This window comes from Colias philodice, chromosome 22, assembly GCF_061535455.1.
Source record: "Colias philodice isolate Cphi_HAF_F1 chromosome 22, ilColPhil1 Martin Lab GWU primary, whole genome shotgun sequence".
Classification (NCBI taxonomy): Eukaryota; Metazoa; Arthropoda; class Insecta; order Lepidoptera; family Pieridae; genus Colias; species Colias philodice.
The window spans coordinates 591001-605383 of NC_143107.1; the positions used below are offsets into that span (position 1 = coordinate 591001).

The 14383-nt window shown below is 32.6% G+C and overlaps 1 protein-coding gene across 2 annotated transcripts in view; it reads right to left on the bottom strand.

The window, feature by feature from the left end:
- Positions 1-12973, bottom strand: part of LOC149478249 (uncharacterized) — a 42875-nt gene extending 29902 nt beyond the window's left edge. Inside the window, exons 1-3 of one of the 2 annotated variants that reach the window (XM_089709499.1) lie at positions 12894-12973; positions 1727-1852; positions 894-1035 (exon numbers count right to left, since the gene is read on the bottom strand). In XM_089709499.1, the coding sequence (XP_089565625.1) occupies positions 894-1035; positions 1727-1757 (173 nt within the window). In that variant the 5' untranslated portion in view covers positions 1758-1852; positions 12894-12973. Of the gene's footprint in view, positions 1-893; positions 1036-1726; positions 1853-12878 lie in introns of both variants that reach the window. The other variant, XM_089709500.1, reaches the window with a different exon arrangement.
- Between the last annotated feature and the right edge of the window lie 1410 nt (positions 12974-14383).

Consider the following 14383-nt stretch of genomic DNA (forward strand, 5'->3'; position numbering starts at 1 on the left):
TGGTACATAAAATATAGCCTATAGCACTCAGGGATCCCATACATATCTAATGGTGAAAGATTTGTTGAAATCGGTTGAGTAGTTTCTGAGATTAGCGCGTTTAAACGTATACTCATCAGCTTATTAGTATCTATAGATTTTGTCAAAGATTACATCATACGTCATACCTCATGATGTACCTATGTATTTTATTAAAAAAGAAAGCTAATAAACTGGTATTAAAGACAATGTTGCATTGATTTTCTGTCTCTCAGAATATAATAATTACGATAGATTAGTGGTGACGTAATGGATTAGAAACTAATTCATAGATAAGGTAGCTTTGCGTCAATGGTACTTTTATGGAGTACCGAAAATGATGTTTTAATCAACTTGGTAAATCATAGTTTTTATCTCATGTACTAATGAAAAAGAGTGGTTCGCTTGCTTATCATAAACCTATTTGTTGCTAGGGCAAAAAAGTATATTTTTAAATTTTATTGCTGTGACTGAAACGTCTAAAAAATAGATGGCTATAGTATAGTATAGTATTATCTGTGATGAACCTCCGTCAACCAGCGCGATTGATTTTGGTCTGAATTTTATAAGCCATTTGTTTCCTACTGAATCAAATTTTTATGTTTTTGCCACCGGTTCGGATAGTCTCTCTAGACTCTAGAGACTCTCTAGGTACAAAGAAGAGGCGACAAGAAACTCTATAGGTAGTTGTTTTTTTTAAACTTATTTTTTTCAATAAATCTTAATAATTTTAGATGGCATAATGATTGTTAAAAATTGTCTTACCGCATTTATTATATGAATATGCCATGATAGAAAAATCAACAAAGCAACTGAATACCTAGTCAATATGCTATATAACCATTTGTACTTATTATAATAATAAAATCTCTTACCTCATATACAGCGGTATGAATATAAACATCGATGGCAGCACAATCAAAAGAACAAGTAGCCGACATATTCGAATGGGCCCTCTGTAGCAAGATCGTGATGTGACGCTCGTCTGACGGGCTGCGCGGATGCGGGGGAACCCGGCTAGAGAACAATATTTTGAGTTTTGGAGAAACTATTTGAGGTTTGTGTTATCTTTAGGAAAAACATCTATCATGAGCTTTTTTATGTCAGAGCAAGCAAAGGGGCAGGTGGCCCTCATCATCAGCCCATATACGTTCCCACTGCTGGGACACAGGCCTCCTATGAGGGTACAGGCCATAATCCACCACGCTGGCCAAGTGCGGGTTGGCGGATGACACATATCGTCGAACTTTTGATTCTTCGACATGTCGGTTTCCACACGATGTTTTCCTTCACCGTTAGAGCAGTACAACATGCGCAGATAAATTGAAAAATCAATTTATTTCCTGCGCGCTCGCCCGGTCTCGAACCCCGGACTTATCGATTCGAAGTCCGAGGTCTCACCACTGAGCCACCACTGCTCTCGGTGCTGCAGGTGGCCCTGCCTACTTGAAGCACATTTCGTATGCTTTTGCCCTTAAAATAAGCTAATTTTTTGATAGGCCTCATGTTATAGTTGTTCAGAGTTTTGTGTGTTTATCATTTTTATGGGAACTGCATGTTTTATAAATAAATTTCGACAAAATAAGGGAATGATGGATTCAGCGATTTTTATTTTAACGAAGGATATTCGAGCCAAAAAATTAAAATATAGAACTCAATGATTTAATCAAAATTATCATATTATGTTATGTAAATAAAAATATTTTACCTTCCAAAGGAACTAACTCTTGTGGATCCATATCACATACATTCCGATATTTGGCACGTGTATGTATTAATATAATATATTGATATATATCACTTCAGTATATACCTCTTATCTATGACTGTTTATCTGTAACAAAAGAAAAATTATTAATGTTTGTAATTTAGATACGAATGTATGTACAAACTAATTATTTTATTATATTTATCGTAGTTTCTATGTTACTATGATTAGTTTTGTTCTATCATTAGTTAAACTGTAAACAGTTTAAATTCATAATTAGGTTTGTTTTTCTGAGTTCAATATATTATCTTAAACAAATAAATTACCGTCCATTATATTTTCTATAATACAGGGTGTCTCACTGTCTCACTGTTGGTATACTAAGCTCAAAGGAGGTTATAGTTTTGCATACGCTGAGTACGTAAAAAATACTTATAAAAATCCAGACGCATTTTTTTTCAAATAGATGAATTCTTAAAACTCTATGTACTACACCCATAACAAGCAACCCGCCCAGCTTTGCCACCCGCTCGTGAGCTATCGTTTAAGATTATGTTATCATAGACAAAATGCTCACATTAGAGAAGCGGTATATGCCGGCTGCGCGAAGCTAGAGAAGAAAACATGGATTATTCAGGGAACATTTAGCAAACATTTTTGACGTAATTTTGGTATTTTTTACGTGATCAATGTATGCAAAAGTACAAGTCCGTTCGCGCTTAGTAAACCTATTAAATAGTGGGACACCCTGTGTAATAACAATTGTAAATTTGCATACGAGAAATTTTAAAGAATAAAAAAATGAGATGCCGGGCGAAACCAGCCTCGTGGTCGATCATTTTTTTCTATTATTTTAAAATTTATATATGCTATATAAATAAAATAAAAAACTAATTAAAAACTAATAATGAAATTGTAATGTACATGTTTTATAATAATATACAGATATTTGGCTGTGGCCTTGATAACACATATGTATAATTATATACTATGTATGATATATACATAATATTATATCTACATATAGACACATATGTAGATATAATATTATGTAAATGATAATTCGCGACTCGTTTGTAAACACGCTTCGGAATTGTTTTGAACTGTTGTAATTTAAAATTATAATAATACTAGCGGTCCGCCCCGGCTTCGCCCGTGGTACATATGTATTTACGTTTTCTCTACATAAAAACCATCCTCGTACTTCAAGAAATATAATAAAAAAAGAATTATCGAAATCGGTTCAGCCGTTCTCGAGTTATGCGCTTACCAACACATTTTGCGATTCATTTTTATATATAAGATTAGTGATAGGTTTTGTTTAATAGTTATAGAATGGAATATATTATAATAATATGTATTATACAATAATATTTTTTTCGCAGCTACTAGATTAAAATGTTATAATTGTTTGAAAACAAAATAATAAACCTAGAGTCTGTCATAATTTATCTCTATTGTTGCATGTTGGTTATATTTGACAAGAAAGAAATAAAAAAAGAAATTTTTCTTTCTTAAATATTTGAATATTTGTTTTTCTTTAAAAATAAACTATTTCTCTTTATTATTAAGCTGAATAGGTACGTCCATTCTGACCTACTCTACTGATAAAATATCGATAAAGACAGTTTGATACCGTACTTACTGCGTCCGTCGATTCTCAAACTTATTTCATACTACATGTACATAGAGTTATTTCCTCAATTATTATAAAAAATTGTATTCGAAGGGCCATAAAGCATGAATTCAAAATAATGATATTATTTTGCAAGAATGGTAAAAGCATAGAGTATCTATTCATGAGAGTTAATTGAAAAAACGTTATTTTATTGTAAGGTTTCCCTTATTATTTGCATGTTTAGTTTCGATTTAAAATCGAAAATCGGAGACAAAAGACATCTGCGAACAGCTGTGTTAATGACTGACAATAAAACATGTTTTTCTTGATAATAATAGATACTTACTGTATTTTTATACATGTAAATAGTAGTACGACATTTGTTTATATTGTTTTAGAATGTGGACGCAAAAATTGGTGAATTTATTCCGATCTAGTCATGCATGGAAAGTTTCGATTCAGATGTTTATTGATATTATGTTTATTGAATATTAACTACTATACCGCCCGCTTTGTCTAAAACATAATAAATAATATACTAAAACCTTCCTCTTGAATCACACTCCATCTATTAAAAAAACCGCATCAAAATCCGTTGCGTAGTTTTAAAGATTTAAGCATACATAGGGACATAGGGACAGAGAAAGCGACTTTGTTTTATACTATGTACCTAGTGATGATAACCACAGATATATACTACAACTATTATTATTGGTAGCTTTCTGGTTACAAACAACAAATGATATAGCTTATAGACTTTTCTCATGAACCACATTATCCATTGGTGAGAACTGAGAACAGTATGAAAATCGGTGCAATGCTCTTGAGTTTTACGCGAACTGACAGAGAGACAGACGAGGCTTAGGACTTTTTATAATACCTATTAAATATGATGAGGTGATAAGAACTAATATCACAGTGCAGCATAACAATCATAAAGGTCCTAATATCATGAATATTTTGTATTACACCTTGTATTTTCCGAAACATCTTCCATTCTAAAAGGCAACTACATTGGTATTAAAAATTATGGGATTATTTATTATATATGTATTGTTTTCTGTGACTAACTAATTATTTATAGAGTATTGTTTCTATTGATAACGATACTATGTAAATAAAAGTAATTAGCGTGTAATACGATTAGATTTTATGACCTCTTGAAGCGATGATGCATTATAGTAATACTGGTTGTTCCCGTGACTTTTCTTGTTGAAAAGTAGTTTTTCTGCGTAATTTACAATATTGATGCTTCGTTGTTAGTTTTAGCATTATGTTAGCATGTAATACGATTAGGGATTTTATGACCAAAGCGATGATGCGTGATAGTAACACTAGTTGTGCCTGTGACTTTACTCATGGGAGTCGGTCTAAAGTAGTTTTTCAGCGTAATTTGCAATATTGATGCTTCGTTAACTATTGTTTTAGCGTTATTTTATATGACCTATAACAGATAAAATTTATTAAGACTAAAAAAATATATAATAAAGATGGACGTAAGTAACTTAAATGCCAACGAAGAAAACAAAACCATTCTGGAAAGCGCTAAAAACGTAATATTATGACAGAAGACCCGCTTGTTCCAATTGAAAATATTTGATCAGAACATAATATTGAGATGTTCGAGACATACTTAACTTACGAGATGATATTATGAGACTATAGGTTAAAAATGACTGCTAATAGTAGTAGTGAAATAAAGTATCGGAGTTATTAAAACTGGCTCACACTGGATCATAAAATGGCATAACAAATGGATTTCCCAGTAATTTCGGGTGCTATTTAACTGTTTAACGTGGGTTGAGTAGATTGACCTTGGGTTTACAATATTAGACTTGTAACTAGCTGAAACCTGCGGCTTTACACGCGTTGTGCGTAAAAGTTCAGAGGACAGAGTACCTGTAATCTAATTTTTAACTGCAAAACTGTTAATTAGAATGTATCTGTGTGCCAAAATTCATGTAGGATATGAAATATACAATAACTTTAGTACCTATAACTATTTTCAACCCGCGGTTTCACAATTCACTCGCGCACTCACAAGGTACCTACCTAAAAGGTAACCTGTACCTATATTATATGCTAATCGGAAATATACGTCGCGTTAGAGTATATTATGTTCTATTACTATACTGTGTACAATAGTTCAAATAGATCCAATAATATAATACACAAATACCGCTTGCACCTGGTATTAATTTTATTATGCAGTTTTACTGCATAATGGTCTGACAGGATATAAGCAGTAGCAAGCTGCCAATCGTCGGCGCCTCGTGTTTTCATATAAATATTGATCATACACACAGAAGGACATTGCTCTTACTTAAGGCTTTTACATGCGCTAATAACCTTGACCATACTTGACGGATCTCAAACCTCTCCCGCTGCACCTTCTTTTTTCCTCGCATTTTGTATTTAAAAAGATACCAATCAGTGAAACAAAAAATCCTCGTCAGGGATTGTTGTGTAACTGATAATTTATTAAACATAAAATTTTCAGAGCTCTAAGTCAGCAGGTTACGAAGTTTATAGAGTATTTGCGGAAAAATCGATGACCACGGCACATTTTTTTTCTAGAAATCTATTAACTTTGGAAAAAAGTCCTCGCGAGCAATTAAAGATCAAAGACCATCCTATTTTATATATTTTTTTCGGTATTGTGCTTTATGTTGTACCAGACTTTATAGAGGTTGAACATAGTCGAAATTGCCGGGTAGCGCCTTAAGGACATAGTAGGTAGTATGAAATACACGTGCCTTCTAATTCTAACACGTGTATCAAGCATGCCTTAGGTTTATTAGAGTCACGCTCACGCAGAGTTTTCATAGAAAAGCATAGGGTTGAATTTTTTATACAGGGTGTCCCAAAAAGTAGTGATATACTGAAGCTGGGAGGTAGAGGACTTAGAGGGCTATCCGAATCACCCCCATGTGTGTTATGCGATTTTTCGTATTTTCGGAGTTATTACATTTTTTTCAATTTTTCATCTATCGCCGAGTACGATGAGATTTTTATTTATGGTGACGTAAATTATTGCGCTAGATGCTTGATTTTTTTTGTGTGCTAAGCTGAAAGATAGGCCAATTCAGTATGGTAACATTTACTATCGTTAGATCTTCGAATGGAATAAAAAAAAGAATTAAATGCCAAGAAAGATAAAATTACCCAGTATGTTCATAACTTCAAGGGCCCATAAAAAAATAAAATCACATAAAAAAGGTTTTCAATTTGGCTTTTAAAAACTTGCTCTATCGATCAGGTAGCTACCCTAAAAATTTCATTTTATTATTCTGAAGGCTTCAATCGAAACATTGAAATCTAAATGTGGTAAGTGGAAAAATTTATTAACATGATGATCATTAAAACCAATAAATAGCTGTTAAATTACCAGATTTTTTTTAAAATAGCCCCGCTGTTGCTCAATGCAAGTGCGACATCACCGTAAAAGTAGTCTTTTTAATGTCTGAATGCTCTTTTATCATTTTTAATGGTTTCTTCTGCAACTATGAATTTCCGGGTTATTTCGTCCAAATTGTGGCAGTCTCTCGTCTTTGTAGTATTCCCACGGAAAAAATTCAATAGGGTTTATGTCCGGAGACCGTGGAGGCCAGGCTAAAGGGCAAAAATACTCTGAAAGATGGATTGGTCGTTGCAGCCTGCGCATGCGCCGGTGATGCCTGCTTTAAAGCCTGGCCTCCACGGTCCCACGACCTAAACCCCATTGATTTGTTTTAATGAGGATACTAAAAAGACCTCGGCTACTTGAGAGAATACCACAATTTGGACGAAATAACCCGGAAATTCATAGTAGCAGAAGAAACCATTGAAAATGATAAAAAAGCATTCAGACATTTAAAAGACAACTTTTTACGGTGATGTCGCACTTGCATTGAGCAACAGCTGGGCTATTTAAAAAAAATTCTGGTAATTAAACACCTATTTATTGGTTTTATTGATCATCATGTTAATAAAAATTTTGCACTTACCACATTTAGATTTCAATTTTTCGATTGAAGCCTTTAGAATAATAAAATTAAATTTTTAGGGTAGCTACCTGATCGATAGAGCAAGTTTTTAAAAGCCAAATGGAAAACCTTTTTTATGTGATTTTATTTTTTTGTGGGCCCTTGAAGTTATGGACATACTGGGTAATTTTATCTTTCTTGACATTTAATTCTTTTTTTTATTCCATTCGAAGATCTAACGATAGTAAATGTTACCATACTGAATTGGCCTATCTTTCAGCTTAGCACACAAAAAAAATCAAGCATCTAGCGCAATAATTCACGTCACCATAAATAAAAATCTCATCGTACTCGGCGAAAGATGAAAAATTGAAAAAAATGTAATAACTCCGAAAATACGAAAAATCGCATAACACACATGGGGGTGATTCGGATAGCCCTCTTGGTCCTCTACCTCCCAGCTTTCGTTCATCACTACTTTTTGGGACACCCTGTATTATACGAGAAATTCTGTTGCACATCCTACTTCACTACATAGTATAAAACAAAGTCGCTTTCTCTGTCCCTATGTCCCTTTGTATCACGTATGCTTTTCTTTAAAACTACGCAAAGGATTTTGATGCGTTTTTTTAAATAGATAGAATGATTCAAGATGAAGGTTTTAGTATATAATTTACTAGGTTTTAGACAAAGCGGGAGAAGCCGCGGGCGGAAAGCTAGTTATATTATAAATGCGAAAGTTTGTGAAGATATAATTATGGATGTTTGTTACTCTTTCACGCAAATACCTACTACTCGAGCGATTATAATGAAATTTGGTATGTAGGTAGCTGAAGACCTAGACTAAGATAATAATAATTTGGAAATATTATGTACCTACGGCCACATGAGTAGCCTACGGCATTTACATTATAGCGAGTGGAGCCGTGGGTAAAAACAACATATTATATAACGAATTCTTGTAAAACACTACAAAATCTTATATTTTCTTTGTATGTAAGTATATGTATTTCTTGGTCTGTCATCAAAATGTTCACAACAAACTTGAAAAGGAATTTAGTATGGCGTTCCTATGCAAAATAGTTCTGTTGTTGTCTAGAATATTAAATAGGTTTTTTTTTACCCGGGCACTAGGTCAGTAAAGTCTAATTTTCTAATTTTGCATCAATACAAGCAGACGAGATGTAATTTTAAACGAAATTTGTTAGTCTAAGAAAAAGTAACAAAAAAAAAATCTACGAATTTAAGTATAGGTAATTGAAATTTGAAAGGAAAAAGAACCTTGTAAAAATGACATGATATTTTGAAGTGAAACTTCTTTAGGCGCGTTGAGAGTAATAATTCATGGCGTCCGCGTCATGGCAATACCGTCACGTCATGGAGTAAGGCGACGATTTTGGTATCTTTGAATCTTGCCAACGTTTCACTTCTGACATGTGTGCTCGGTACACACACACTTTTGTAAAAAAAATAACAATTCAAATTGATTATCTTCTCCATCATCATTATTTTGACACGTATTTTCCAAAAAGACAAACAATTTTATCAAATAAAATATTTCAGGTAAAACCACAAAACAAACAGTTCAATATTATTAGAACAGCGAATGCCTAACGTTATGTCACACGCGGCAACACGTGGTGGGGAATACATTAAAAACATTTAATAATAGACCTTGCATACGTTATTGTGGACCACTACATATTTGTGTTAGATAACATCAAATAAATGTTATTTATATGAGAAATCATTTAGCTTGTTTTGTGTATAAGTGCTTGGTACATAATAGTTATAAGAAAGTTTAGATCTGGCTAAAGCCATACAACTTACAAATCCTATACCGTAGTTTAAAACTGTGCAGTGATTTGGCTGTTTTACGAACTAACGAAAAAGTTATCTAATGTAGAGTCAAGCGTCTAACTCTACAAGCCAGCTTTCTTTACCAACTCTATCCGGTAGTTAAAATACTTTGCGAACTTCAGATGGCGCAAAATGAAATAATTTGGAAAATCCAAAAGTGCACGCCTCATAATTTTTTTTAATAATTATTTATTAATTATTATTTTTGTTTATTTAATAACAATTAAACCACATCGAATCAGACCCTGAAAAATGAAAGGGTTGAGAAAAGCATACTCAAGCGTAAGAGAAAAAAAAAGACTCGATTAGTAAAGTATTTCGGTCGCTATCGTGTTAACAAGAAAATCCTCCGCACATACAGACACACGGACGTCCAAGACAGAACTTTTTTAAACTGTTTTTTAACTAGTTTAAATAACAAAAATGACATCAAAAATATCATGAATGTTAAAAATAGTGTTTTTTCTTAATATGTGTGTGTATGTATTATCTTACAAGTGCAATGTATGATACATAAAGACATTTTAAGTTTGAAAAATCAGATGTTTTGCGCGAAGTGACAGTAGTACCCACCTCAACGCTTCGCTTATGAGGCGTGCAAAATGTGTTCACTTATGTAGAGTCTAGAGTACAAACTCAAACTCAAACATTTATTTATTCAATTAGACTTCTTCGAGAAGCACTTTTGAAACGTCAATACATATTTTTAACATTTACCACCGATTCGGAAAGCAGTATCTATGGAGAAGAACCGGCAAGAAACTCCACGTTACTCCACGAACGTTTTTCTTGGCTCTACATTACATTTCATAACTATTTTAGAATGCAAGAGTCTCGGATAAAATTGACTTGAAAATGTGTATTTTATGTTTATGTATGTTTTGATGGGTTTTCATATCTTTTTGTAAATTATTTACTCTTCTTTGATTTGTCTATGGTGCAAGTACTATGAAATGTAAAATCTTACTTGAAATCTATTTTTAAAAGCTTTTAAGGTTAAAACGTAAATCCGTACATTCGTGTTTATTAACATTCCGAATTTCAATGTAAATATTTAAGAAAGACTCAGAAATCATGTGATTTTACTCAATTTGATAAGAATTTAGTAGGTGGTATTTTATACAGGGTGTAATCGTTAAGTGTGCACAGGCGATTATTCCGTAACTATTACAGATATCAAAAAACTTTAAACTGATATCGAAAGTACTTAACCTAATGAGTAAAATGGCCATAATAAATTTTTAAAAATAATACGAGAAATATCTAAAAAATTAACTTTAAGCCCTCCCATACATTTAGTATGAGATATGAATATCCCATGTACATGGGTTGATCCAAAAGTAATGATAATCAATATTAAACAAGGTCATTACAGTTAAAATAATTATGTATTTCTCTAGATAGTCTTCTAACTAGATAATATACTTCGATATTTTTTTTCCTTAACTTAGAAAAAAAAAAACTTTGACTTCATCTACAAAAACCCCTCAAAATCGGCCATCACTTCGCTGTCGTCTTAAAATTTCTTGTATCGACGGTGTTTCTTGTGCCGAGGTAAGAGATAGAATTAACTAGGAGCTAGATCTTACAAACAGGGTGGGTGTTCAAGCATTTTCAATGCCGATTTTTGATTGGCAGCCATCGCAACTGACGCTTTGTGATCTGGTGCGTTGTCTTGGTGAACCAACGTTCAAGACTGAAGTTTGCCATGTCTCTTTTTCTTACTAACCTACCCGCAATCTTTTAATTTGGTCTGTGTAGTAAGAGCCCTGTGTAGTAGTGGCTACCTTCTTAAAATATTCCACATTTCTTCAGCGTTCCAAAAAACTACGGCTTTAATCTATCCCACTAATTTTCACTATGAAAATCTTCACCGTCACTTTGGAAGCTCGCATCCAGGCCATTGATTGTTTCTTGGTTTCAGCATAAACATGGTGAACCCAGGTAACGCCCATGGTCACAAATCGTGACAAAAAATTATCCTGATCTCATTAAAAATTTAGAAATTCACCCTCAAAATGTCGAATCGTTGTTTCTTCTTTTCGTCGGGAAACATTCTGGCTCGCACTGTTCACATTAAAATTAATGTTAATACTTGGAAACGTGGCCTGTAGATATAATTTTTTTGTGATAACTTAGTGATGACATGAGCAAGCATAAAACATTTATTTTATATTTTTATGTGCACAGGAAATACCCAATTATCATTACTTTTGGATCAACCTATACATTTAATATGAAAGATTTTAGCTTTTTTTTTGTTTTTTTGGTTTTCTGCTTTAATTACTTCGCAAATTTGGAGGGAAGTTCATTTAGAAACTGTAAATAGACCTCCTCATTGTATTGCACAATAAGGACGTCACTTCGAAAATCTACTATGAATACAAAATGTATGGGAAATAAATTGTATGGGAGCGTTTAATGTAACATTTTTGGTTATTTCTCGTTTTATTTTTAAAAAATTATTATGGCCATTTTACTCATTAGGTTAAGTACTTTCGATATCAGTTTAAAGTTTTTTGATATCTGCAATAGTTACGGAATAATCGCTTGTGCACACTTAACGATTACACCCTGTATACCTAGTCGCGGAATAATTCTAACAAATACCCGCGGCCCCATCATTAAAGCGGCTCGACGGAACACGGTGGGGTTTTAGTCGGTAAGAATCCGACATAACCCACGGCTCCTTCCCCGGGGGCCGTGGGTATCTTTGGAAGATTTCCCCACTATAAAAAAAAGGTGGTTTTTTATAACTCAAATAAGGGTTAAACGAGTTTTATTACTTGAAATATATCTGATCAAAGAAATAGTAAGTAAATAGCATTAAAATCAGAGCTTGCCTATTTCTGAATTAGATTTAAAATTAATCTGTGTTTTAATTTGTGATTTTTAATATAAAAGTTTTGTAGTATAGGTACTTACGTATAAGTTGAAGAGGATCAAAGAGTTGAAATTATAATTTTAAATTTTTTAATATGGTGTAGTTTGATAATTTCCACACTTTTCTGTGATATTGTCAAATGTAAACATACAATCAAATGTTTTATTAATGCTGTATACGGTTTTATAAGTCAAGATTATGTTTTTAATTTATATTTATTGAAGCTATGTAATACGAGATTTTGATTTCATTAAATATTTTCATTTGGATAAAAAATTTATGAAAATAGTTATTTCTTTGTAATAATTTTCTGATGATAATATACAGATTTATTAATATTATTTATGATTGTTTTTGTGTTGAAATCAAGCCTGTATCATTAATTTATCACGCTCTAAAATACAAATAGCTCTAACCACTTCACTATAGAGACTTATCTCTTGAATTTTGCGTAAAATAGCAGTCGTAAATAAAGATAAATATAAAACGAGGTTGCTCATTGTCATCGCGGAAGTTGACGACAATACAATGTTTTAAATAAATGCAAATCTGTATAAAATAATATTTAAAACTAAAACTATTTAAAATAAATAATATGTGGATGACTGAATGTTAACATAATATTAACTTATGATTAGAGAAGTCAAATACCCAATTAATATTCAGATTCTTTATGATGACTTCAAAACAACATTTTTTACATAGGTAAGGATTATATTTCACATCTTATTCGTATAAAACTATCATATTTTTATAATAAATAACTGTATTAAGCGATAAAAATAAAAAATAAGTTCACCAGCACAATAGCACTAAATTAAAAACAAAATCTAGGTTTACCTTAAAGAAACACGTAAACACATAGGTCAATAACCTTTATTCCAATTAACAATCACGTGCACTCACTACAATGGTCACACGACGACTGAACGATAACGTTTAAAAATATCGTGGATACTGGATATTATTATAAATGCTATTGTATAGGCCGAGAGACAACGACGTATTTCGGTTAGACGCTCTATTTCTTATCAGTGCGAACTGCGAAGTCATCGCAATCTATGTAGGACATCTTTGGTTTCAGGTATTTTGTATTTTTATCTTCTTTTGTTGTGCAAGACTAGAATCCGATGCCGTAGAAGACTAGAATCACTATGGTGCTATCGTAAGAATTCCTAAATAATAAAAAGCTAGGTAGGTATGTACTTTGAAATTTAAAATATATATATACAATGTACAAATTATATAAAGGAAAGCTTAGAAGATGTTACAAAGTAGGTACTTATACAAAACAGAGTAAAATTTCACGATTCGTATTATTAAACGCTTGTAGTGTTTTATCTCCATTTATTATTCATACTGCTTATGAAGCCATAAATCCACAGACATGTATCAAGATAGACTAAGCGAGTGTATGTACTTCCCGTGTCCAAACTAAGATTATGAAACTTACTTGACGCTGGCCTACACTCAGTCCGCGCTTGCAGTTCGCCAAGGAAAGACGTGAAGCTGAATAAAGTAAAATGCCGAATTACGCCGTTATAAACTGTAGAAACTCCACAGCTGTGAGTGGCCGAGTTAGCAGAGATGTTTCCTTCCACCGGTAAGTAATTTTCTAATCAGAATATGCACTATTTATTTTAAAATCAAATAAAGAATATCTGTGGAAAACGATCGTGACAAACACGGATACCAAATCATACGAAATGATTCGGAATACATTGCGGCTTTTACTTGGCACGGTAAAGATCGAGTCGTATGATAACAAGCAATGAATAGCGTCTTCTCATTTTTCTGTTCTCATTTTTCTGTCCAATTTTGTGGTTAGTGATGTTCATTTGATGCAACAGTTCTCGATTCTAATCGATTTTATAATCGAACAGAAAAATGATAATTTGAAGGAGCAATTTTTCAGAAAAAAAGGCATAGATTTTTTTTGTCATTTAATACGACTTGACCTAGAACTTTTAAGTATTTTAATACAAAGGTACTAAAAATAAATATTATGACATGGACGCCATTAGTTAAAGTGTCATCTTGGGAGTTTTTTAAGAAAACTCCTTATTGCTTAGACTATGTTTGTTTTTTCAGTTTTCCAAGTAACCCGAACATAAAAGAAAAATGGATTGATGCAACGGGTCATAAAGATTGATTGATTGACAGTTTCATTACTTTCTTTCGATGGCCTCTCTAGTACGTAGTACACGGTAACTCAATGGGCATATGTAAGAAAAAGCTAAAACACATTAGTTTACTTGTTAGAATATTAAAAGGTTTATATAAATTTATTTTATCATTCCTCTGTCTATGGTAATTATCATTTTTCTGTC